The following is a 24,299-nucleotide window of genomic DNA, read 5'->3' as shown; positions in this document are numbered from 1 at the left end:
CTCGCAGAACAGCTGCATGCTTTGTTGCGTTTCTTAAAACATTTCCTCACTTTCCCTTTTTGGCAAATGTAATTGTATCAATTAACATGATACAAGCTTAGCAACCTGATTTTCTTAGGGGAAGAAAAAAACACTTCCAAGTAAACTGACAGAGCAAGCTAACTAAAATTCAGGGATCTTAGGCTCTTTTGGAAGCTTTCTCAGCTTCCTGATGGATTGGACTGCCAAAAAACATACTCAGTGTGTAAACAAGTGTGTTACAGCCAAGTGAATGCATTAACACCCTGCTACTCACTCTGTATACAGAATAGCCAGACATTGCAGTTGAAGTCCAAGTCTCTCACAGCTTGGTAATCTGGAAGGATATGTGTGAGACATGTTGGTTTAAGTCTTCTCCCCTTGCATGGAGGAGCACTGCAGAACAGAGCGGGGCTGCAAGGTGATTGCATGGGTTAAGGCTGCTTGTCCTGCAGTAAGGGTAGCGCTCGTGGTGGTGGGAGCTTTTAAGTCACACAGTTTCCACTGTGCAATTATTTTAAGTAGGAACAACTTTGAAGTCGCTCTCCAAAAGAGGCTCTGGCTTTTGTGTTTAACCTCTTAATCAGAGTGGGGTCAGCATGAAGAACACCCAGCACTAACAGACAGTGCTGCCTCATTATTCACCCCTTTTTTTAAAAAAAAAAAAAAACCACACATATTTCATGGCTATTGTTAATGCACATTTTTCACAGAGTAATTTTCCAAGCCTTAGCCTGTAACACATCCCAATGACAAATGCTCTTGATTTGGACTGTACCGTCAGCTGCAATGTCACATCAGACATTTTCTCAATGCCTGCTCCAGACAGGCCATCCAGTTTTATGATAGCTCTGTCTCAGTGATCACTATTGAACCTTAAGAATCTAGAGGCTTTTCAAGTTTAATTGAATAAAATTCTTTGCAATATAAATTCTTCATGAATGCTATATAAATCAGTTCCAGGATGGATTTATAGTATTTTCTTTTTTTTTCCAGCTGGGGGGAAGAAATCTCACTGCTGTTTTGGGACCAAAGCTAGTATTGTTTTGAGTGTAAGAAGGAATAAATTTAGCTACCACGCTCTTAGACGATGTAGAGATTAAATTTATTAGGGTTCACTCAGCTTCCAGCTCGCTCTTTGTACCCAGACAGGTCTGTGCAATTGTTTCTGCACGGCTGAAGCTGAGGGATGCTAGGAGGGATGTTAGTGTCTGGGGTGCCCAGGCACAGGGGCCAGTGCTCAAATTCAGGCATGAGAACTCAGGGTGAGAGCACTCCCAGCCCCATGGGCAGCTACAGCTCAGCAGAGCAGAGCTCCACAGGGATTATGCTTGGCCCTCAAGTGAGTTCAGAACCTGCAGTGTTTGCCCAGTGCTTTAGCACCGGGTTGTACAGCACTTGCCTGTATCAAAGGGGCTGTTGGCTGTTATGCTCCAGGCAGGCAGGCAAACAGGAGCTTTTGCACCAGCTTCTAGTGTGGCACAGCTGGCAGCTGCTAGCACTCAGGGGGCAGCATGCAGTAATGCCTCAGAGCCTAGCAAGAGAACGGACAGGTGAGCCAAGAATCACTGCAACTAAATACAAGCTTTAAAACTAGTAAAGTGTTGGTGCGAGGCTTGGTTTTTTCCAAGCCCTTCAGTCCCACCCAGCAAATCCAGCCATACAACATAGGGATTCCAGTGCCTGCACCTCATTAATATAATGGGAGAAAGGCAGATGCTGCGGCCGTGCTGACCGTCTGCAGAGCCCAGACACATTCCTGCCTAGCAGGGTTCCTTATTTATGATTATGTTGGAACTGCCAGCAGAGACATATGTTGCTAAGGGTCGTTTATTCTTGTTTGTAAAATGTATGGCTGCTCCTAGCTTACATACTGTCAAAACTGGAAGAACTGGCCCCAAAATCTCTTGCTGCATGATTGGATCAGACGCCTGTACATCTGTTAACGCTGTAGGAGCTGTAAAATGAAATAAGTTTCACTATAACTCAAGCACCTCTATTACCACCACAACGTGCAAGCAGTAGAGCCGGCTGCTGCTCTTGCAGAAATGACACAAACATACATTTTGCCAAGTTGTATGTAAATTTATACAAGGCAGCATTCCCTCTACTAACACAGAGAACGGCTGGTGCACGAACCCTGAGGGATGCACTGGGGCTGCAGCCACAGGGGAAGTCTTGGGGTGCACACAGCCACCCTGCACTGCTCCTGTCAAGCTGGAGGAGCAGAAGGGACCACCTCTGCCATCAGGTCAAGTCCTCTGCTCCCAAAATACTCACCTGGAAGGAGTCAAACAAAACTGAGCTCTAGAAACGCTTCATCTCGTGCTGCTCAGTGCTGCAGGGAGCAGGGCGCAGCCCATCCACCTGAACTCATGGTCCAGCCCCTGTCCAGAGCACAGTGCTATCAAATGGAGGAACCACCAGGCTGCAGTGGAAGTCAGGGACTTGGGATGCGAGGAGCAGCAAGAAGAGCTGTCTGCTCCCAAAACGTGCCCCCGCCTAGGGGGGACCCCAGCACCACTCCAGGTCTAGCAATCCATCTCTGCTCCGTACCCCATATGCATGGTCCCAGCACCTCAGCGTGCACAGAGCCAGCCCTGACAAGCTCATGCTCACTTCTCAGTGCTGGAGAAGCAGGCATTTTGCAGGCCTGGCTGTCTGTTGCCAGCTTTCTGCCTTCGCAGCATCTGCTGCGTGATTTCTTTTTGCCGTTTCTGACGGTGCCATATGCCTCAGTGTCAAAACAATGGTGCTTGCACACTGACTGGGAGCCCTGGGCCACGCTCCCACCGAGCCCTCGTCCCAGCTGAGCCCCAGCACCCACGGGGCTGCCCCAAGCACTGCAGGGAATCAGGACCAGCAGCCATGGCTCTGGAGGATGTGAAGGACCCCCGCTAGCACCTGCTTACACTGAGGACAACAAACCCCTCTTAAGGGCTATCAGCACCCTGCAAGACTACACTGCGTTTCTCCAAGCATATTCTAGAACTCAAATCCTGCTCCACAGAACCCTACCAGGTCCCTTCGGGCTCAGAGCTGCTCACAGCCCCACCAGCAATGCCCCAGGGAGCCCAGCTCAGGGCTGCCAGGGCACATGTGCAAGGAACCAGCCTGACAAAAGGGATCCCCAAGCACCCAGCAGCCTCCATGCCTGTCCCACAGCCTGCTGGCAGAGGCACCAATGCCCCAAAGCTCCTCTCCCACCGTGCCGTGCGCTCTGCACATTACACCCTGTGGTTTCCCTGCCCCTGGGGAGAGAAAGAAGAACCATCCGATTGTCATACCAGGTTTATTTTTCCTCCTCCCTGCATTGCTTATACAAGGGATGTACCAAGGTCTCCACAGCAGAAAGTCTTCTATAGAAAAAATAGTCATTAATCTCCCGTGGCAAAGCCATCCCTGTCCTACAAAGGACACCAGCACAGCATACAGCAGTGCAGGCAGGGACTGTACTCAGCCTTCTGCTCAGCTGAAATCGTATTAAAGACTCTCAGTTGTACAGGAGTCAGCTACTCCAAAGAAATATTACTGTTGCACACACGGTCACCAGAGTGCTTACTACACAATCACGTTTTATCTGCTAGCTACAGAACTGGATGTAGTGTCTTGTAGTGCAATATTTCCAGGTTGGGAGGGAACTAGCTGAGACCGCATGAAGATCTCTTCTAGGACCTGTACTCCTGAGGAACGAAGGGAAAAAGGGGAGCAAAGATTTTACTTCATCGTGCTCACTCAACGATCACTGTGCTCATTTAGACACTGCATTCTCCTAGAAAAAGGGATCCTGTGCTATACTTCAACCTAGGGATGGTACAACTCAGAGCCTAAGCCTCTCAGCTACACAGTCAACAGCCTAATGCTGAAATGCTCTTTAAGAGAAAAAAGAAAACAACAGCAACAAAGCCAACCCCAAACAGTTTTTAACCATCATCTTTATCTTCTTTGGACTTAGTCCAGTATCTTGAATTCTCGGAATGCAGACATTCGTGTCCTCGCTACCATTTCCAATCACTCCTGCTTTATGTTACTGAGATGATTAAGAAAAAGGACTCAACGCTGCTCTCCAGATGCATTTCCAGGCATCTCCATTTTCCACTCTCTCTGAAAATCAGTTAATGCCATATAGAAAAGAGAAAGATGAAGCAAAGGGCATCGCTGGACTCTTGGTTGAACGTTGCCAAGTATTTTCTGGTCTGACATGCAGCACACAGTAGTTAGGGTGGTTAAGGGGCCCTCACAGAGAGCCCAGGGACCTCTCTCTGTGCTTTGCTGAGCACGCCTGGGGAGAGGAAGGTGAAGCTGCAGAGACACGTGACAGATGAGGCTCTGGATTTCAGTAGAAACTCCAGGAAGGGCCCACGCCTTCCCAATACATACACGCACACCCCCACTCACACCCTTTCTTTCACAAAAACCTGAAAAAGCTGCCTGTTACAGGCAAACATCAGCTGTAAAAATAAGGCCAGAAAGAGGCAAAGCAACTAAAAGGACTTTGGCAACCAAGCAAATGGGGCTGTTACACAGAGGCCAAGTCTGGGTTCACAACAGCGCTTCTCCCTAACAAAAGAGATCGCAGACAAAGTGAAACTTCCATCCAAGTAGAGAAGCTTTGCCAGCAGAGGTTTCCAGAGGGCTCTCAGCAGCCTGACACATTCCCCTTCCACACTGCGCAGGGGGCACCGGTCCCACTGCAGCGCTCTGCTGGGGAGTGAGGGCTGCCCAAGCCGTGTGCCAGCTTCCAGCTAAATAAAATTAAACCTTTTCTGCTCCCAAACAAATTCCAGCAACCCCTTTTGTCCGAATCACAGCTCTAGCAAGAGCTTGGCAGAGGCACAGCTGGCTCAGCACGCTGACCCCCATGCCTGCTGCTTGAGCTCTTAACCTACAGTGCTCCAAAACCTTCCTGAGAGTGGCAGGGTCCATCTGCTTGCATTTAACCTGCTGCTTCTCAAGTCTGGGCTAGTGGTTCATTCTCTGAGACAAATGCAAGGGCCTTGCATGGAGTAAGGGCATCAGGAAGCCCCCACGCATTACCTGACCTGAGTAACGAGTGCCTGTTTGTGGCATGTCCAGCGCTGCAGCTTTGTGCTTTTCTCCTTGTGGGCTCGGTCCCATTTCTGCCTTTGTGCAGCTTTTCACTGATCGACTTCCACCCAGTAAGAAACCAGCCCATCTCCTGGGAAAGGAAAAAGAAATACTCCTGCAGAGGCAGCCGCCCGCTGAGGGTATGACGGTCACTAATCTGACTGGCACTTTTAATGTTCCTTTTATGCTCCCCCGGGGTTTGCTTTTAAAGATGATTTACGTGGGTGTCAAGTGAAGAGTATTGGATCAGGCCCATCGCCTCCTTCATCCTGGAGGAGTGCCCAAGAAGAGCCAGCCCTGTCTAGCCCAGAAGCTCTTCCCTGCAAACCTCTATGATCAGCTGCATCTCTCCAGCCCTCGAGTGAGCAGTCAGCTCCCGTGGAGCTGATGTGCTCTGTGCGTGAAGACCTCCACCTCCAGCAGCAGTCAGCAGCCCTGAGAGCCCCTGTTGTGGAGTCCAGGGCCACGGCAGCTAGGACAACTCAAAGCCAGTGTTCATGCTGATGGCATAGCGCAGCTTCTCCCGCAGAATGCTCTTCTTGCTGTAGTTGGGAAGCTTGAGGAGGTTGAAACACGTGGAGGAGGTTGGGAGACGCCCACCTGGCTCTTTCTTGCGGATGGTGAAGAAGCCTCGTAGCACACTGCCCAGCGTGTCACCGGTGTCCTGGAACAGGGCAGAAATGCTGTGCTCGTTTTGCATAGATAGAAGGCAAAGAGGTGCTAACATAGAGCTGGGATTGGGAGAATCAGATCCTCAAACCCTGTCCCCCACAGCTGCTAGAAATGAGCTTCTTTTAACTCCAAGTGCCATTACACATGCAGGGGGCACCGTGGAACAGGATCAGAAGCACAGGGAGGTCATGTGTGAAGAAAAAGCACAACCCTGCAGACAAGCGTGAAGAGCCCAGCTGCTGCTGCGTTGGGAAGGAGGGAGGCACAGCCATATGCATCCTGTTAGCAGAAGGCTGTTTTCACCTTCATCTGTACAATGCATATCTTTATAGTTTAGTTTCCTGGTTGGACAGAGGTGAGGAGGCTGGGCAGGGAAAGAGGCCTGCCAGAAGCGTGACAAGGAATGCATGAGGCACGAGCCAGCAGGCTGCCTACCTGGTCATCAGAGACTTCCACACAACGGATGGAAAATGGAGGCTTGAGGTAGGCAAAGCCCAGAAGCGGAGGCCTAGAGCAGCTGGTAACAAACTGAAAAAGTGATGGACAGTGAAAGACAGCAGCAGTGAGAGCAGCCTGGCTGTAACAGACACGTGGCTAATGCAGTCACAGCAAACAGCTGCTTAGACTGGCATCTGAGCACCCCACTGTATAATACTGCTGAGCTTTGTGCTCAGCTCTTCTAGCCTTTGAAAACTGCCATCCATGCAGTGCTATTCACGTTAACAAAAGAGCATTTGTAGAACTCTGCTTCCAGGCCCCCCGCAAATAGGGAGCAGGGTGTAGATTTTATGGCACTAAGCATTTTGATATTCCTTCTATTAGGGCAGAAAACAAGTAACAGGAGGAGAACAGCACAGGCCCAACCACCCTGAATTCCAGGTAGGGCTGGAGAGACCGCACTTACCTTCAGAAACATGGCTCTCTCCTCGGGGCTGAAGTCATTGGCTAGGATGTCCCACAACCAGATAATGACCCGATGACTCCCATGGAAGCCCCCATAGTACACTGTGTGTTTTCTGAGGAGAAAAAGGTTGTGACAGGTTTGCATCCCACTCCAGCAGCAGTGTCACAGCTGCCAGCAGGCAAGTGCTGGAAGGATCGATACTGCTCCCGAGAGTCAGAGTTCACTGCTATAGCAAACACTGCCAGCACAGAGCCCCACAAATGCTTACTGGGAGCTTGATCAGAGGAAAGGAAAGGACAGAAATTCTACTCTTGGGAACCACTGCATGCCAGTGGAGGAAAAGACCCTCTACGTTCATTAACACTTTGTCCAGATTAGCTTTAAAGAACTTACTATTTATTCCATTTGCTTCCATCTGTTCCTAATTCCCACTAGGAGGAACAGATAGCCGGGAAAGAGTCAGCCTCCTGCAAACCTCCAAATAGCTACACAGTAACACAGCTTAGTTTGCTGAACAAAGAGACCAGCAGACTCAGTTGGTCACTTACTTTAAGTCCTCGAGGTCAATCTCAGCATTGTCACCAGAGATCAGTCGCTGCAGCTCTGGTGCAGAGAACATACGAATCCACTCAGGCTTAATGATCGACCTGAATCCGCTGATGAGCGCTGCTGTCTGACTCTTGATCTGTGTGTGCATCCGGAAGTGAGCCATGAGATGGATGTAGCTGATCCTGTGTGTGAGAGGGAAGGTGGCAGCAAAGGAGCCAGAGCAGCAAGAGACAGCCACCCTCAGACTACGAAATGCTTGGCCATTCTGAAAATATAGGCCTTTTTTTCAATTCCTCAAGATTAACAGACCACGCTCTGCAGAGCCCTCACTGCACCTGGAATTAACACACTAAGAACACTGAGATTTTCATCTTCACCCCAGTAGTACAGATGAAGAGGTGCACTGTTTATTAGAGGGAGGCACCAGACTCCCCCTGCTTACCACCAGTCAGAACAGAGCTTGCTGCTCATCAGCTCCCAGGCAGACACCACCACAGCCATGTTGTCTGTGTTTTCAGCAAGGTAACCTCACTCTGTCACTGAGAGAGACAACTTTTTCTGGATTGCTTCCACTTTATAATACTTCTGCTCCCTCCCAACTACCAAATCTGTGTGCACACCTGCACAAAAGCTTCAAAGTTTCTGCTGTAAGAGAGCACAGCAACATACAGGACTTTCAACTTCCTCCCCAGGCTGACTTCTGACAAGCCACAGAAAGATCCTTTCAAATGCAAACTCCTCGGTAAGAGCTCAAGAGGGAAAAAGACTGGGCACATCAGATTGCAAAGCACACTAACAAAGATGAATCTTCAGGTAGGATCCAGCTTTCGCTTGCCATTAAAAGAGAACAAACCCCAGATTACCAGTTCAAACACACATCTGCATAATAGGTGTTTTATCCTGCATTTATGATCACTGAAGGGTACAGAGAAGGAAAAAAAAAACAAAAGGAGGGAACAAAAAGGTGGGTTTGGTTTTCAGGCTCTGGAGTTGACATTTACGATAACTATCTAAAAGCCGGTTATCTGTGAAAATAGCTACAGGGCTCAGTGTCTCCTCTGATTTCCTGTGTCTAAAGTACGACTGTCGACTACATTTGAATTCACCACTGTCTCTTCTGAAGAACAGTGCTTTATACAACTGCCACATGTTATCATTTTGAGAAGATCTGTCTGCTCCAAGGTGTCTTTGAGCATCTGTGCCCTCTATGTTCACGACTGTGTGCCTGAATTGCTTTGAATCCATCTGTCTGCATCTATCACCGTCATTAAATCCTGCAGAATCTCGCAGACTGTGTGCCTTTGACCTCAGAAACACTGTTGCAAGAAGTAAATTGTCAATTTCTATTTTGCAAATCGAATTGAATACAATTTCTGCCGATGAACTGTAACCAGTAAATTCTATTAAGATATTTATGGGCTCCTTCTACTCTAATCTATCTCAATTCATTCCAGATGCAAGCCCAAGGAACTAGAATAAAGTATTTTGCAGTGGTGACCTTAAAAATCTAATTGCTGTACTTACTTATTTTCATTGGTAACGGGAATGGTCTTCCCTCCAGGAACAAGTTCATGGCAAACAAGCTGAAGGAAGAAATGATTGTATTGCTAATTACTGCCTGGAACCACAATGGAAAGAAATGTCACGCTAAGCTGTTACCTCCCCATAAAACATTTATTTTTACAATAAAACAGTAGGATTTAAAATTTAAGTAATAATCCCGCTTCTGCCTCAAACCAGTTTCACTTTAACTGTTAACATAGCAACTGAGCAGTGGGGAACTCTCCAACTCTCCCACCAGCGGCGCCAGCACATCTTTGAGGAATCCTCCTCTGCTCCAACACTGCTGAACCACACGCAGATCAATTCAAAGAGCCCTGGGGGGCTGTCACAGTCCCAGAATCCAGAGACTAAACAGCCTCAGAGCCTTCGCAAAGCTCGGTCGAGCACCCCAACCCACAGCTCTCTGCTCCTGAGGCCTCACCTTGAGCTGCTGAGTGACAGAGCTCCCTGGAGTTCACTGTGCTTCCAGCTGGGCACTCAAAACAGGGAGCAGAGCGCACTTGGAAAGCGAGATGGCTGGGAAGCATCTCCTTCCTGCCCTGTCAGGCCAAAGCCTGGTTGCTCAGATGCCCCTGATAAGCACTCCATGACCTACTGGTCTCTGAGCTAGCTTAGCTCCAGGAGTTGTCTTCTCATAGAATTCGCAGACAGCGAAGGCATCTTGTTCTTACCTACCCATGCCTTCCAGCTATTCACCCACAGCATCACTCCAGCACCAGTGGCTGAGCAGAACTCTACAGAATCCAGTGCACAAGTACAAGAAGGTGTCATCAAACCTTCCCACAGAGGTTTACAGACAGACTTTTCTTTTCAAGGCCAAGTGCCTTAGTGTCAGACTTCAAGTTTCCATCACAAAAACTGCTACATATAAAAAGATTTCCTCCCCACTTGCTTTTTTTTTTTTTTTAAGAGAGAAGAAAACCAATTCTACAGGAAAAACACAAAACAATGGTTTTCAACCAAAAATTAAAAACAATCTCAGCACTAGAAAAAAATTAAGTGTCAGAGGGCAAACTTTTTGTTGAAAATGCTATTCTCTGTTTAATATTTATCTGTAGGCAAAGCCACAGAATCCTACAGCTGAGTTCAGACAACCTCTGAAATGGAGCCGACCTTTGAGCTCAGCCATTTTCTGTGAAAGGAAGAGCAGAGCTAAGTCCTACCTGCAGTCAAACACAAGGTCATTTATCAGTCAATCTCCTCAAGATCCTTGGTTAGGTGAGGCCAAATAAAGCATCCATATTACATATCCAGAATCACAGAGAGAAAAGCACTCAACGAAGTACAAGCTTGGGCAGATTATGTTATAGATGCTTAAGACTAGCTATCAGAAAGCTCAGAGAGAAATAGATGCCTTCTACTGGCCACACAGACTGCAGGTGAGTCTCTCTGCCCTAAGGACACTAAGAAAAGATAGGATCCACCTGCTCAGGAGTCAAACCTAATTCTGCTACTAACTGCTCATATTCACAGTCTGCCACTTCCAGCATCAGAGGCTTTCCAACAGCAGTGGGCAGCAATCAGTCCTCAGGATTGCTTTCAGTGCTTCAGAGGCTCTTCCTGGTGACATCAGCCAGACAAGTGAGGGAGATGATCCCATAGGGAGCAACTAGGTTCTAACCAAGAGGGATTGCCTGAGCCAGGACCCTGGACTCAGAGTATCAGTACCCAGAAGCCTGCTAATCAACAGCCAGCACAGGAGCTGAGAAAAGGTCCAAAAGTCATTGAATAAAAGCCTACCTGACCCATCACATCTTCATCGTAGGACAGCGTTAAGCCCAAGTCACTGATATCACCATCGTAACGCTGCAAGAAAACAGAAAAAGAGAAAGGAGTTAGTGTTAAGCAGCAGGAACAGCAGCTCTGCATTTCTGTATCACTCTCTCATTAAGTGATCCCCAGAAGGCACTAGGCACAAAAGTCTAATACATACACAACTTGCTCAAAGTTATGGAGAGACTGCACAAGAGCTGAGGCTAAAACTCTGGAACTGGAAATCAGTAATTCCTAGTTTACACCTTCAGACTCCTTTCTCATCCCTGCTTGCCTCAGTAAAAACACAGGACAACTGCATGTTATATTGCTTCAGAACCAGCATGCATCTCCACTGCCCTATTACTTTAGGGATGTCTTTCAAGATGATCAATATCCTAAAGGCATTTACAAGTCTAGTATTGCTAGCAGCAGCCAGTGATAAGGGAGTTGAACAGCAGGAAAAGTAATGCTCAAACCTTAATTGAAGTGAGATTTTTATAGAACTCAGAGTCCAAGGAGGGAAGTTCATCTACAGAGCTGTAGAAGACACTGTGGTGGTGTCCAAGGAGCTGACTCAAGAAGAAGGAAGCAAATGGTACATCCACAACTATTCCCTGCAGACAAGAATAAATACAGGTCACACTGCATACTTGCTATGTGTAACGTCTTTGGTTTCGCACTGTGCTAACAGTGAAAATATCCTAGCACAGCACCTTTGGCTCACCTCATATACAGCCTTCCCAAGCATCTTCCCCACAAACTCAAAGAGCTGCAGGTAGTTCTCATGAATATAGGATGTTGGGGATGGATACAGCCTCTCATCACCACTGGTTGTCTGCGCACAGAGATAACAGTACTGTGAGCCAGCCTGCTTCTGTCTGCAGCTGGTCATTGCAGTCAGCACCTGCAGCCCCACATCATACCTTGAACAAGTTGAGTGCAGGGTCAAACACTTTCTTTATTATCTCCTCCAGAAACTCTTTGAAGACCCCGTCTTGATCAATACCAGCCTCATCGACACCCAGATCATTCACAAATTTCACTCTGATCACTCCCTTCATGGCGTTCTGGGAAAGCTGCCGTAGCTGTTCGTATCCATCCTACACAGACCAGGAAGCCCCAGGACAAACGTGTGGGAAGACATGTGACTCACACAGACATACAGAGACAGGAGATAGAGATACACCACAAAAATCTCCGTGTGTATCACGGAGTTTTGGTGTCCAAACAGACGCATTTTTCCTAGTCAAAACTGCAAACCTTTGTCTGAACTGAACTAAGGTCCAGCGCGCTTCTGTAACATCAATTCATAAAAAAAAAGGCAGGCAGAAGTGGCATGGGGGGTCCCTCAGTATCCACAGAGAAGATAAACGTATTCACACCCCATTTTGTCAGGCCAAGTTACTGGCTCGTTAGTTGGCTTCTGCAAGGCACGTCACTCACCTCCAACATTCGCGAGCGGCGGATGGTGATGTGTGTGACATGAGGCGATGCAGAGCTGGTTTCAACCAGCCCAAGCTTCTCCTTCTCCTTTGTAACCATGTTTCGGAAAAGCAGCACCCTCTTAGAAAGAAAATAAACATCAGCCTTCATCCACAGGGATCCTACTCATCCCTCCAATGGAGCAGGGCTTTCAGATGTTCCTAATGTACGGTCAGATCTGGCTCTTGGTTGTCTGTTCCCAGGTAGGCCCAATGATGCTACTGTCATTAACTCACTACAAACAGGGAGATCTGCCGCCTTATTCCCCAGCGAGGCAGATAAAGACCTTTATTTAATTAGTATTTCAGCCACAAGCTCCACTTCATAAAGTGCCCAGGACATGCGTCCCTTCTGACAAGGCCACCACCTTTTCATCCTCCACCCTTTCCCCCATCCTACTCACATTCTTGTGAGGAATGACATGTGGGATGTACTGCAGGAGCAGCTGGGCTCGTTTCTTGTCCTTGTCCAGCTCCTGGAAGAGCACGCTGGGTTTGAGGTCCCTTACAAAGAAAGGAACAGACTTAGAGATCCCTGGGAAGTGCCCAGGTGTGGTAAACAGCTGGAGGTAGAACAGAGTGGAAACCTGTAACGATTTCAAAAGTGACTTAAGTACTCAGATGCACACATCTGAGAAGGCCAGAGACACACAGGCTGTTAGGTACTGAGGCACTTTCCAAAGCACCACCCTCCACAAGTGGCAGCTAATCATTAAGAGAAGCACCTCTGTGGAGTATTTAAGCCACAGAGAAGGGGTATCCTTAAGTGCAATCAATGCAGGACATATTTCTGACTCAGTCTCAGGGGCAGTATGAGATGCACTCAATTTAAAGGAAGGGATCCCAAAGGGAAGCCGGCACCCTGGGACAGGCACACAGCTGCACGTGGCCTTCGCTGTGAGCTGGGACACTTACTTCCGTAACCAGTGGTCCTCAGGAGCAAAACGCCTGCGGCAATCCCTTTCATACAAGACCATGAGCCAGCCATGGACTGAATGAAACAGCTCCAGCGTCTCCCCCCTGGCGTTCTCTAAACAAAAGGAAGAAAGCAGCAATGTCCAGGCACCCTAGGTAGCAGGAACATCCAAGAGCAACATGTTGATCACCTTCCCAACACTGAGAGGAGTACTCCTCCTAAACTCCATGGCCTTCAGAGCAAAGTAAGAGTTTTGTGCCTCCCAGAAGACTTCTGTGATCAAACTGAAAAACTCTTACCTGCATCAAAGCCATCTCAGCAAACTCCAACCAAACCATGAGAACAGAAACGGACTACCTCATCTAATTGTCACAACTAAGCTGCACCCAAATTATATCCGCATACAGATTAACACTACGTATTTTCAGAAACTCCAGCAAGATGACAAAAGCCAACATGCCCATTGTGCCTGGTAAACAAATTCTCTTTTGTAATAGATGAGTGCATTGTACTTGGTGCCAAGCATGACAGTAGCATCTGGACACCAAAACACTGGGACACGTTCTCAAGCCACATAACGTAATATGTTTTTGTGCAAAGTAATAATTAGCAGAAGGTTGACATTCCAAAATTAATGCTGTATATTGTTCTATTAGCATCCTCAACTTAAGCTACTAAAAGCACTTACCCACAATTCCATCCCAGATCATCTTAAACACAAAGGAATTCAGAAAAGATGAGATGGTAACAAGCTCTTCCAGTTTGAATGAGATCTGCTCTTCATAGACTTCTATGTCATCAAGAATCCTATCAGAGAAAACAAATGCAAATGTACAAGTGTTGATTTAATTCCCCATTTGAAATTTTCATAAAGGCACATTATCCTTTAGCAGCAGCTTATTTCTATGACGACTGACACCCATGAGAATCTGAAGTCACCAACAACTAATCCTCATTTATTGATTTTGATTGACATCTGATTGTAACATTAGACAGTATGAAAGGTCTGAGCTACAAGCACAGACAGTATTTCACAGTTAAAAGGAACTGCAGACTAGTCCCACAGAGAGCTTTTTCATTATCAAAACAGTCTCTACTGACCAGCAAGGATAATTTTCCACCCTTTTTCCCATTCTTTGTGCTGCACAAGCCAATGAGCAAGACAGCAACAGAGCTGCAAACTGAAGCACATAAGCTGCCAAGCTTCCTTGCAGCAGCACTATATCACCATTCCTCAAAGATATCTACACCAAAGTATATGCTTTGGACTGATGCAATTGCTGCCCATAAGCTGCAGGAGAAATGTCCACCCCCCCCCCCTCCTCCCTTGCTAGTTCCCTAATCTTTTATTGCCACTTCAGCCAGCTGTACGTTCCTGAAGCAGCAAAAGGCTGATAGGGGAAGTCCTTCTGAAGTCCTCTTTCTCAGGATTACATTCAAGAAGCCTGCTGCTTTACGCTACCTTGTTATCTTTATGCAAAGACAGCAATACCTTAATTATTCCTCTTGAAACCTAAGGAACACGAGAGTTTTACATTACAGATACGGAGAGCATCCTTTGCTCGCTACCTACGTGATAAGGTGACGGGAGCAGTCACAGAAGAGCATCAACATGGCCAGCAGCCTCTTGGATTCTTCTGTGTCATTATTCAGGCATTCCAAGAAGAGCTTTAACCCGCCCTGTGGTCCCAGCTCACAGATAAAAGCCCACAATTTGGGCAACAGATCATCCAAGTAAGTGAGGCCTAGCAACAAAGAAATATAAAGTGCACTCAGTAAAGCTTTTCCTGCCTGCTTCTTCATGCAGGCTCAAAGAGAAAAACAGAACTTGGAGCTGACAGGTCTTTTTGCAAAGTAACCCTTTACTTGAAGGGAACACAACAGGCATCACACTGGGCTCCAAAGCCCATCTGCATTAAGAGACGTACAGCCACCAGGAAAGCAGATCTTTTTAACAAGGTATGAACTGCTTGCATATCTGCAACCCTTTCCCACTCTGGACTCACTGCTCTGCTCTAGGCACTGGATAAAGGAGTGTTCACCTCCCTTTCCACCCATTTGGAGGTAATTTGTTCTTGAAAACGTATGAAAACATTCAGTGCTTCCACCACAAAGATTAATACTGCAAGGCTTCTTGAAAAGACTCACTTAGTCTTAAGTTTGATATGGAGTAAGCAAAGTTTCACTATAGGAAAACTTGCTTCAATTTGTATTCTGGAGAGCTAATGCTTGATAAAGAAGTGCTGAATATTATTGATCAGATGTATGATTCAGGATGGAACAAGCCTTCCATCCAACCAGTCAATAAACTGCTGTCAGTAATAAAGCTACCACCGAGTCAACAGAATTTAATGAGAAAACGCTGTTTGTTTTTTTTCCTCCACATTTGAAGTGATTTGAAAAGCACAGATGTGCCCTGACCTGTGAGGATCTGCAGGCGTATCTGCGTTAGCGTCGTGAGAGTAGTTTGGTACAGCACACAGATACTGCACACCTTCTGCACTTCTGCTGAGTCCACTCGCTTGCCCCCAACAGGTTTCAGAATGTTGCGCACAGATGCCGACTTCTGAAAAGCTCTCTTGAAGAGATCTGGGGATGGAAGCACAGAAAACACTGGCTCAGGACACAGGGGTTATTCCAAACCATTTCTTGCCCTCGGCACCTTTGCAATGCTGTGAGGGAGGGTTGTAGCAAACTGGGTCACCAATGGACAGTAGGTTTGAGGGGATTTTTTCCTTACAGAACGCTGTACAGATGCTAGTAGTGCAGAAGAATGCTTCAGTGGGGCATTACCCTTGAGCCTGAAACCTTACCAGATCTGCTAATGAGCCACAGGATCTAGCACTATGGCTAACAACTGGAAAACTGCTAGATTACAGCTGTCTTATTCTCAGTATTCTTCTGCAGAATCACCATGTAACACAAGCCCCTAAAACAGCTTCACCTTGCTTTTCACCTGGGAGGCTGGCCTCCCCCCATCTTGCCTTGGGAATCACTAAGCAATGCAGTAAGCACTTTAGCTACTTGCAAAACAATGAAAAAAAACTGCTAAAATAAGCACATATCTTCACAGCATCAAAGTAAGAGACTTGCCCCAGGTCACAGAGGCACTGTGAGCAGGAATTACAAATAACAGAGATAATATCCCCACCTAAGCAGCAGCAGCTGCTGCAAGTAATTACTCAAAGCTTTTAGCTAAGTGGAAAAGTCCAACTCCTGTGAGAGTGGGAGACAGAAACACACACATGCACACACACACACGTAGACACAAAAGCAACCCTGCAGAACTGACTCTTCATAGGGAGGCTGTTCTGAGGAGAAACTGGCTGTGTTGGCAGCTGAGCTATTTCCTGATTCTCCAGCAATTTCTTGCTGAGCACATCACTGAAGAGGATGCGGATCATATGGACTCCCCAGAGATGCTGCAGTTGCTTTGTCAGCAGAGGCATGGACTCATTCAATCTAAAAGAAAAGTCAGAGAGACATGTTAGAAGGCAGGCTGGAATAAAACACCATTGATATTCTGATATATTCAGCTCACAGTCAAAATGGAGCATGCACCCACATTGCAGATGGTCCTCAGAGGGGGAAAAAAGAGAAAAAAACCAACAAAAGATACACAAGTCCTATATCAAGTGCACCAGCACAGCCACTGTTACCAGTCTCACAATACTAGTTGAACTTCTTCATGTAATAGTTTGTATATGAATGAAGCAGTTTAAATTGTGCAGATACATCCCAAAATATCCGATAAATTATTCTAAATAGGGTTATATTGCTCATCTCAAAATGCAAAACAGTTTGCAGCTTAAAAAAAAAACCCACTGTATTGACAAAATAAATGAATAGGCTTAATCATCTATCACCATAAGGTCCTCCTCTCTTACCCATAATCCACAGACTGTGAAAACCAGCCCAGAACAGGATGCCAGTGGGTCAGATTGGATTTCTTTTGTGAAACATACTTCTGGCAGTAGGAGAGCATGTGAATGAGCACACCCACAAAATGAGCTGTCTCGTCCTCAAGAACTTTATCATTCAGGGAGCCCAAGTACACAAGATTACCTGGCAGAACAACCAGTAAAGCAAGGCTTAGAAGAGGAACAGATATGGCAGGACAGAGGTTACAGATAACAGAAACAAAATGAACACGCATCTATTTTCAAGACCGTAAGAGGACTACTGTGAAAAATGACTATGAGAGGCTACCCTGCAGGAAGCCATTTCCATCATGTCAGCCACGAAGGTGGGATGTCACTTTGGCATCCTCCTGCAGCCTTCTCATCTGCATCCCATCAACACCTTCCACAAAGTATTGTAAGCTACAGCCATGGTTATTCCTGAGTTCCAGCTGTTCCTCGTTACCTTTACAGAAACGTATTCTTAAATATTTCAGTAGCACATCTACCTAGGGAAATTAGATTCAAATCTGCTACACGACAAGAATTTCTCAGAGTCCAAGTGAAAAGCTAGAAAAAGTGGAGATAATACTTCACAGTAATACTTCACATGTACACATGATGACGTGCATACAAGATCAGGTCTCTGACCCTTCCTCGATTTGCAAGGGCCTTGTAATATCCCTAATGTTAAATCATACTTGCAATATTCTAAAATAATTCTCAACTATCATTTAGAAATTATCTAAGTAAGGATAAAAGCGGTGAGCTGGAGGCAGCTCTGACCTGTGGAGAATGAAGATTTGACTCAAGACTCTCTTCCAAGCACAACATAACAAGTCTTACAAGTGCTTACCCAACAAGCAAAGAGTGTGGCTTCCTTCCAGGCACACGCAGACATCTCGACACTGCGCTTCACGACTTAAAAATATGATGAACTTGCGGAAAAGATCGTGAGATTCTATCACTGCCAGACGCTGAAACATAGGATTTAACTGCAAGTGAGGCTGACAAGCAGCACACAGAACAACCACACCTGATCTGCCACCAGGAATTTGGATCAACTTCTCTTTCCAGATAAATCGGGGAGTTAAAACTGCTGGAGAGAGCAAGAGATTTAAAACCTTGCAGTTGAATGGGCCACATTCTAGTTGTAGATGGACATTCAGCTGTCTGTCTGCAAGAGCACACAATGCCCATATTGCACAAAACTTGCTTGCACCAAGCTATGCAGAGGAGCCAATATTAAGTTAGGTTAGTGGACAGGCCTGCTAGTTATATCCCAGAACATCTGCCATGCAACAGACTGATTTCTATTTAGTCTTCACCCATGATTACAGAAATGGAAGAATAAGAACATACGAAGTGTGTAGTACATAGGTCTTCATCTTTGTTTTATTTATTTGAGGGCAGTTCAGTCCAACACTTCACACTGTTAATGATGTCTGTGGTATTTAGAAACCCTGAGCATCTGGAGGGTGGAAGGACCAAGCACTTCCAGAACAGAGTTGAAATGGGGAGAGATACGCCAGCGTTCTGTTTTAAAAGTTGATACAGTGGAATGACAAGTGCTGCTGCGTGACATTCAGTGCACATTTGGTACTATTATCTCACTCACTTACCTCAGGTGTTAGAGTAGCAAGATGAGTCATTATAGCAGGAACAGACATGATATGGATCAGAAAAGATCTCAGCAGATTGTCTGAAAACTGAGCAGCAACCACAGGGCTACAGAGAGAAATACTTCAGTGCAAGAAATTCAATCTAGCCAAGAAGCAGCCTTCCTAACTGAGTCATTCAGGGCTGGCTGCTGATTCTACTCCCATCAAGAAACACAACTCGAAACAGAAAATTCACTTATATTTCTGTTACCACAGCAAGTTCACAAAATTGATCATGACACAATGGAACACAAATCAAAGAGTTCACAGCATGATATATTTTTCGCACAGCACATCCACAACACCCAGAGAGTTATAAATGTTATGCAGTTCACCTCCCAAGTTCCCCACCTCCCCACTGCCACGATGACAGTAACTAAATAGTGCTTTCCTTAGGCAGAAGTTAAGTGACATATCCAAGAGCATCCACTGAATATCACAAATTCATAACCCCAGTAGTGACAGCTATAGAAGAGAAGAGGGACAGATCAACCATTGAAGTCTTAAAGAATGCCTGGTACTGGCTGCAGACTGCTGAAGTGAAAAGACTTTCAGGGACAAGGTCAGAGTTACAGCACACTTTTCTTTAGGAGAACAGACTGAATCACCAGAAAAACCTGCATTCAGTTTCTTGTTTCAGGGGCAAACTTTGCCCCTACAAATTGAGGAACAGGTACACAGGCATCAGCAGTTCATTGCTAAGAGGCACTACACCTACCCAGAGAGCTCCATCCCCTTCAGATGGTTCAACAGAGAAATGTTCACACATCCCATACACTGATCTGGAATTGCACTCAAGTCTAGGCTTATACTAACATCTATTACTAACTTAATAGCACTCTGGCCTGAAAAATGACAACAGTAAAGCGAACCATTTGCCTAAAGCAGCTCTTTCATCAGGACAATAGTCTCAAAGGCATAAAGAGACAGGGAGAGAGAGGACTTCAAAAGCTCTATAAAGACAATTTTGGCTGTGTATCACCCCAAACAGCTCTGGCTGCCTTACCGCAATGCAAGAGAGAAGATGGCAGTTAAAGAGCCTTTGGACAAGGATGGTCTGGATCTTGCCAAGCCATTGGTTAGCAAAATCTGGAATAAAACAAACAAACATTAAAACCTGCAGAATTCAGAAAAAGATTGTAACTGTTCTTGAAAGACCGTGTTTACTTTCAAAGCAGAGAAAGAACATATAAAAAGCCTAGAAACCAGTTACTACTAATCACTGGGCAGAACTAGAAGAGCTTTAGGTTAATGATGGCATATAGAGAACCTTTATTCAAATCAGATCACCTTCTGTTCTTGTTTCTCTAGGACCTGTACTCAGTGGGTTCCCAGGCTTCTTAGAATTAATAGGCAAGGCTCATAGTTGCTCAGTAATATCACTCTCATTTAAAAAGACTAATTAAAAAGACATCAGTTCCTTTCCCCAACAGAACAGTAAACAAACCAAATTCATACAATAAGTCAGCAGCAAAGTTTGCAAAAAACATTCAAGAGCCCTTGCTCTTTGTGAACGAGCTTCCTCTACATCTCATTATGAGATGATTAAGCAGCATTTAGATTCAGCAGTGGAGACAAAAAGGAGATGATGTATTTGGTCCTTACTGCTCTGAAGAAAAATATGATCACACAGAAATCAGCAGTGCTCCACATCCAGCCTCTCCCTGACACACCACCACACAGAGATCACACAAGCTTGCTCAGAACAAGGACTGCAGAACAAGACTGGGGCTTGATTGGAACAAATAGGAGACGTAGTTGTATCAGCCTGAGACTGACCTGCAGCACAGAATAAAATCCCTTCTGATTTAGATGTCCCATGATGTTAGCACAGATGTGGTTCATGGCAGGCCGCAGGGTTTCACCTTCCAGGTTAAAACAGTGATGTTATTAAAACACTATCACGGCTGCACTGCTTATTCTCTTACAAGCTACAAAATGTTTTATCAGCTCATATGCTCTTCTCGCACCATTTCCTTTCCCCTATATGAAAAACAACCATTTTACCAGTATTTCACATCCAGTCTCAGTAAAGTGGAACACTTAAGCTATAAGAGTCATATTCCCTCACTATACTTATCTACTTTTTCTATGTAGTCCCTGCAAAAACACGAAGTACATATTCCTATTTCCTCTGAATACTTCTGGTGTGAGAGACTCCAGAGCACTATAAAAACCTTGCAACAGCAACAGCTGTTCTAAGGGAAGTAGCCTCTCTCACCTCAAGGGAATCCTTACTGCCATTCTATGCTTTATGTGAGCAGAGACATAACAAATCTTTGTGGTAAGCATTGGGAGAAGACGAGGTGCAGAAAAAGTATAAGAAAATTTTTTAAAACAACGCCTGGATCTGTGCCTTTACTGATCTGGATGCACCAACCTTTTCCTCGAAGGATTTTCCAGGTAGAAGTGTCTGTGAAAGTGACAAGCATTGTGAGGTGCAAACTGACCAGTCTGGAGTCTTGTAAGATGTCAGGCTGCAATTACAAACACCAATGTAATAAATCTAATTAGCTCTGCGCTAAACCACAGATCTGTTAGATGCAGGTAGACAAAACAAACAAACAAAAAGTATTATTTACCTTAAGTTGCTTGAGAAATTCACAGCAAAACCACAAAATGTCTTTGATCTGTTTGATCCATAAGAGTGTGAGATCCTTGGAGAGTGCCAGTGACACATACCACACCTGAGGAAGGCAGGACACAAATGGGAGCAGTGATTAGATTTGTGCTACTGATACAAAAGATATATTGCCAGGAAGTCCTGGACCAAACGACCTCCTCAGGGCCCCACTGAACCCAGCAGTGGAGCCAAGTTATTTCTCTTAGAAATCACTTGGTCAGAGCATTCCACCCACCACAGAAAGACGCTGTAAAAACATTAGAGAAATACAGAGGAACCTGTCCAAACATTCACCATGGTGTCTCAGCAACGCTCATGGGGCTTTTGAAAGCTAAATAATTTTAACAACACCAACCTAAATCTCCACACAAAATGCCACCCTCCTCCCACCCAAAATCCTGCTGACCTTTGGTTCATTCTCAACATCCATGCTATTAAGAATACAACGGCACAGCTTTTCAAATCTCTGCGAAACAAAAGAGAAGAGGTGATATTAGCTCTAACTACAGTAAGGGCTATTCTGGAAAAGCACTGGGAACAGCTCAGCAGAGGAAGCAAAGTATCTACATATCAGAAACACAAACATTCTAAACACATTCCCCGTGGATAGTGCTGATGCCTCATTCCCTCAAGAGCTCATCTACGTGTCATGCCAGAGCAATGCAGAAGAACCTTCTTCTTGAGCACAGTTTTTAATCAACAGGAGGAATTCTTCAGCTTTCCCAGCTAAACTGCCCCCTCAATGACACGGGCTGATGACAGGAAAAGCATCTTCTTACTGGGGTTCAGCTAAATGAGCTTAATACCAGTGAGTGCAGCAACATGCTCCAAACTCCTGACCACCAGAGCTCACAGTAGAACTTGGCAATCACATGCAGAACTCAGTAATTACTATCTCAGTCCAGTTGTATTTGCCAGATGCTTGCAAGTTATGAGCCATTCTGAGCTACAGGATTGGCTGCTCTGGTTCTACTAAGAGCAGTACCCAGAAATACTGCGGAAATGAGCATATCCTAGTCTCTGACCCAGCAGGGGAATGACTAACTGCTGGACAACGCAGAATGGATATCAGACACTTCACAATTTTGCATGTAGTATTCATGTTTGTTTTGCACACTGCAACTACAGAAAATTGCATTTGCACTACTTGTACCTTTGTCAACTAGAGTTTGTTGAAATAGATTTTTAAAAGTCACTAGCTGTTACTGCAATTTAAATACAGTCTTTAATTTTCCCTTTGTTTCCCTTTTAATTAGCCCTCATCACTCTTCGGGGCAAAAATCATCATTACATTGACAGAAACACTACAGCAAAGGGCTTCACCCTGAAACTACAAGGTCAGGGCAAGGTCAGAAAAGTTGCAATATAAAAAGCCTGCACACTACTCCGTACCAGGGCAGATCTTTGTTGGCTTGCCACAATGCACGTGCCTGGAGAACTGATGGGGCTAACAAAATCACAAGGCACTGCTCAATTACTGATGCTGGCATGGTCAGCAGGAAAAACCATCTGTTAAACCATACCCCGAGAATGGAACCACTACTGAAAAATTCAAGGGTTCTTCTATTTCAGTCCTACAGGCAGACCTCTCCAAGAAGGACAGAGATCACATTTCTGAAGCTAAAATACATCACAGGAACCTACATGATCACTAGGTAATATATTAACATGTTAAATACATTTAAACAGCAACACTGAAAGAAGAATATCAGAGTAGAAACCTTACCTCTTTGTCCTCCTTATGATTAAATACAAACAGCAGCTTCCTAGCAATTCTGAAGACAGAAAGAGCACTCCTTTTACTTGCCCCAGATTCAGCTGACCCAAAGAAATCCTCCACTTCTCTCCTAGGAAAGAGAGGAACATGAACATTGGCGGTTACAAATCAAGCCCACTTCTCCAGATCAGAGTGAAGCACAGAGGGCAGAACCTCACATACCTGATCTCCTTCTGCAGGTGGCATCGGCAGAGGAACCTCCGGACCAGTGCCTGGATCTGCACGGCAGCGCGCTCCCGCTCCTTCAGCTCACGCCGTTCCTCGCGGGCCTGCCGTGCTTTGTCCAGGAACTGGGCCTTGGAGGACTGGCTGGCACTGAACATCTTTATGACTGACCAAGAGGTGAACGTAACGGAACGATCCTCGCAGCAAGCACCTGGGGAAGGAGGAGCAGAGAGGAGAAAACATACAAAAGCCATTCAGATTTAGGTCTGCGCGCATCTGACATTTAAATGGAGGAAGGAGGGTATTCAACAGCACAGAACCAATGAGGTAAAACGCAGCTTCGGAAAAGGCCGAGTTACCTGACAGTGAGACTGTAATAGGAAAACCCAGATACTTATATGCACATCATTCAAGAGATGTCTGCACCTTAACGCAGGCATGTAGATTTTAACAGCAAAGTAAACGAGTGAACAGCAATCAGCGCGCTGTAGTCATTGCGCTCCACTCCTCACACTCCAGCTCCCCTTTCCAGTCAGATGCATTCTCTGTAAACAAGAAAATGAACGTAACTAAGAACAGTTCTACAGATAATTATAAAAGGGAACGGGCACAAAGGGACCTCAGAAGGCAATTTCTTGCTGCTGAACAAGACAAAACGCACAGAGCTGCCACCACCTCTGGCAACACCCGAACCTGAGCTCATCTGAGGGCAAACCAAGCGCGTGGCACCTGCTGCCCGCAGGCACGATCCCGCCCAGCGGCCCCACCCCCGCAGAGGGCAGCTGATGAGGGACTTGCCCCACTCACCTCTCCCCACATACCCCCACGAAGGCGGCGGAGGCGATGCGGCCCCGCAGACAGCAGCACCCGGAGCCCAGGGCCAGCCCAGCGCAGGGAACGGCCTCACACAGGCCGGAGCAACCTCCGGAGGCCCTAAGCCCGCTGCTGCCGAGCGGGGCCCCGGGCAGCCCGCTAGGCCGAGCCCGGCAACCCCATCCCGCACTGCGGCTCCGGCCAGCAACCCGCACCGCTCCTACTGTTCCGCCTGCCTGCTCTCTCCCTTCCTCCTTCCCACGCACCGCTCCGGTTGTGCCGCGGTTCAGCGAACCCAACCCAACCCGATCCGCTCCTCGCCGCGCTGCCCTCTGGGGCAGCGCAGCTCTCCGGCCTCCTCTGCCCTCCCGACCCGGCCCCGCCTGACGGAGCTGAGGGGGCGCACCGGAACGCT

The 24,299-nt window shown here is 46.3% G+C and overlaps 1 protein-coding gene across 5 annotated transcripts; it reads right to left on the bottom strand.

Annotated features, from left to right (window-relative positions):
- On the bottom strand, positions 1,102–24,290 carry UBE3B (ubiquitin protein ligase E3B). 5 transcript variants are annotated; one of them, XM_021413409.1, is made up of 28 exons: positions 24,151–24,290; positions 23,431–23,616; positions 23,069–23,282; positions 22,856–22,976; positions 21,536–21,595; positions 21,089–21,193; positions 20,887–20,983; positions 20,286–20,371; positions 19,513–19,595; positions 18,468–18,573; positions 17,702–17,822; positions 16,834–17,011; positions 16,239–16,408; positions 15,368–15,535; positions 14,520–14,691; positions 13,635–13,753; positions 12,946–13,060; positions 12,435–12,534; positions 11,993–12,112; positions 11,473–11,649; positions 11,274–11,384; positions 11,026–11,163; positions 10,535–10,600; positions 8,756–8,814; positions 7,231–7,413; positions 6,683–6,794; positions 6,214–6,306; positions 1,102–5,770 (listed from the first exon to the last, which is right to left on the bottom strand). In XM_021413409.1, exons 3-28 carry the CDS (start codon positions 23,227–23,229, stop codon positions 5,579–5,581), a joined length of 3,213 nt encoding a protein of 1,070 aa, XP_021269084.1. In that variant the 5' UTR covers positions 23,230–23,282; positions 23,431–23,616; positions 24,151–24,290; the 3' UTR covers positions 1,102–5,578. The 5 variants fall into 5 exon arrangements, with proteins under 5 accessions (XP_021269084.1, XP_021269085.1, XP_021269083.1 ...); XM_021413410.1 differs by having other exon boundaries at positions 23,498–23,616; XM_021413408.1 differs by lacking the exon at positions 24,151–24,290 and adding an exon at positions 23,879–24,135.

This window comes from Numida meleagris, chromosome 14 (assembly GCF_002078875.1).
Source record: "Numida meleagris isolate 19003 breed g44 Domestic line chromosome 14, NumMel1.0, whole genome shotgun sequence".
NCBI classification, from domain to species: Eukaryota; Metazoa; Chordata; class Aves; order Galliformes; family Numididae; genus Numida; species Numida meleagris.
This window is presented reverse-complemented; position numbering and strand designations above follow the sequence as displayed.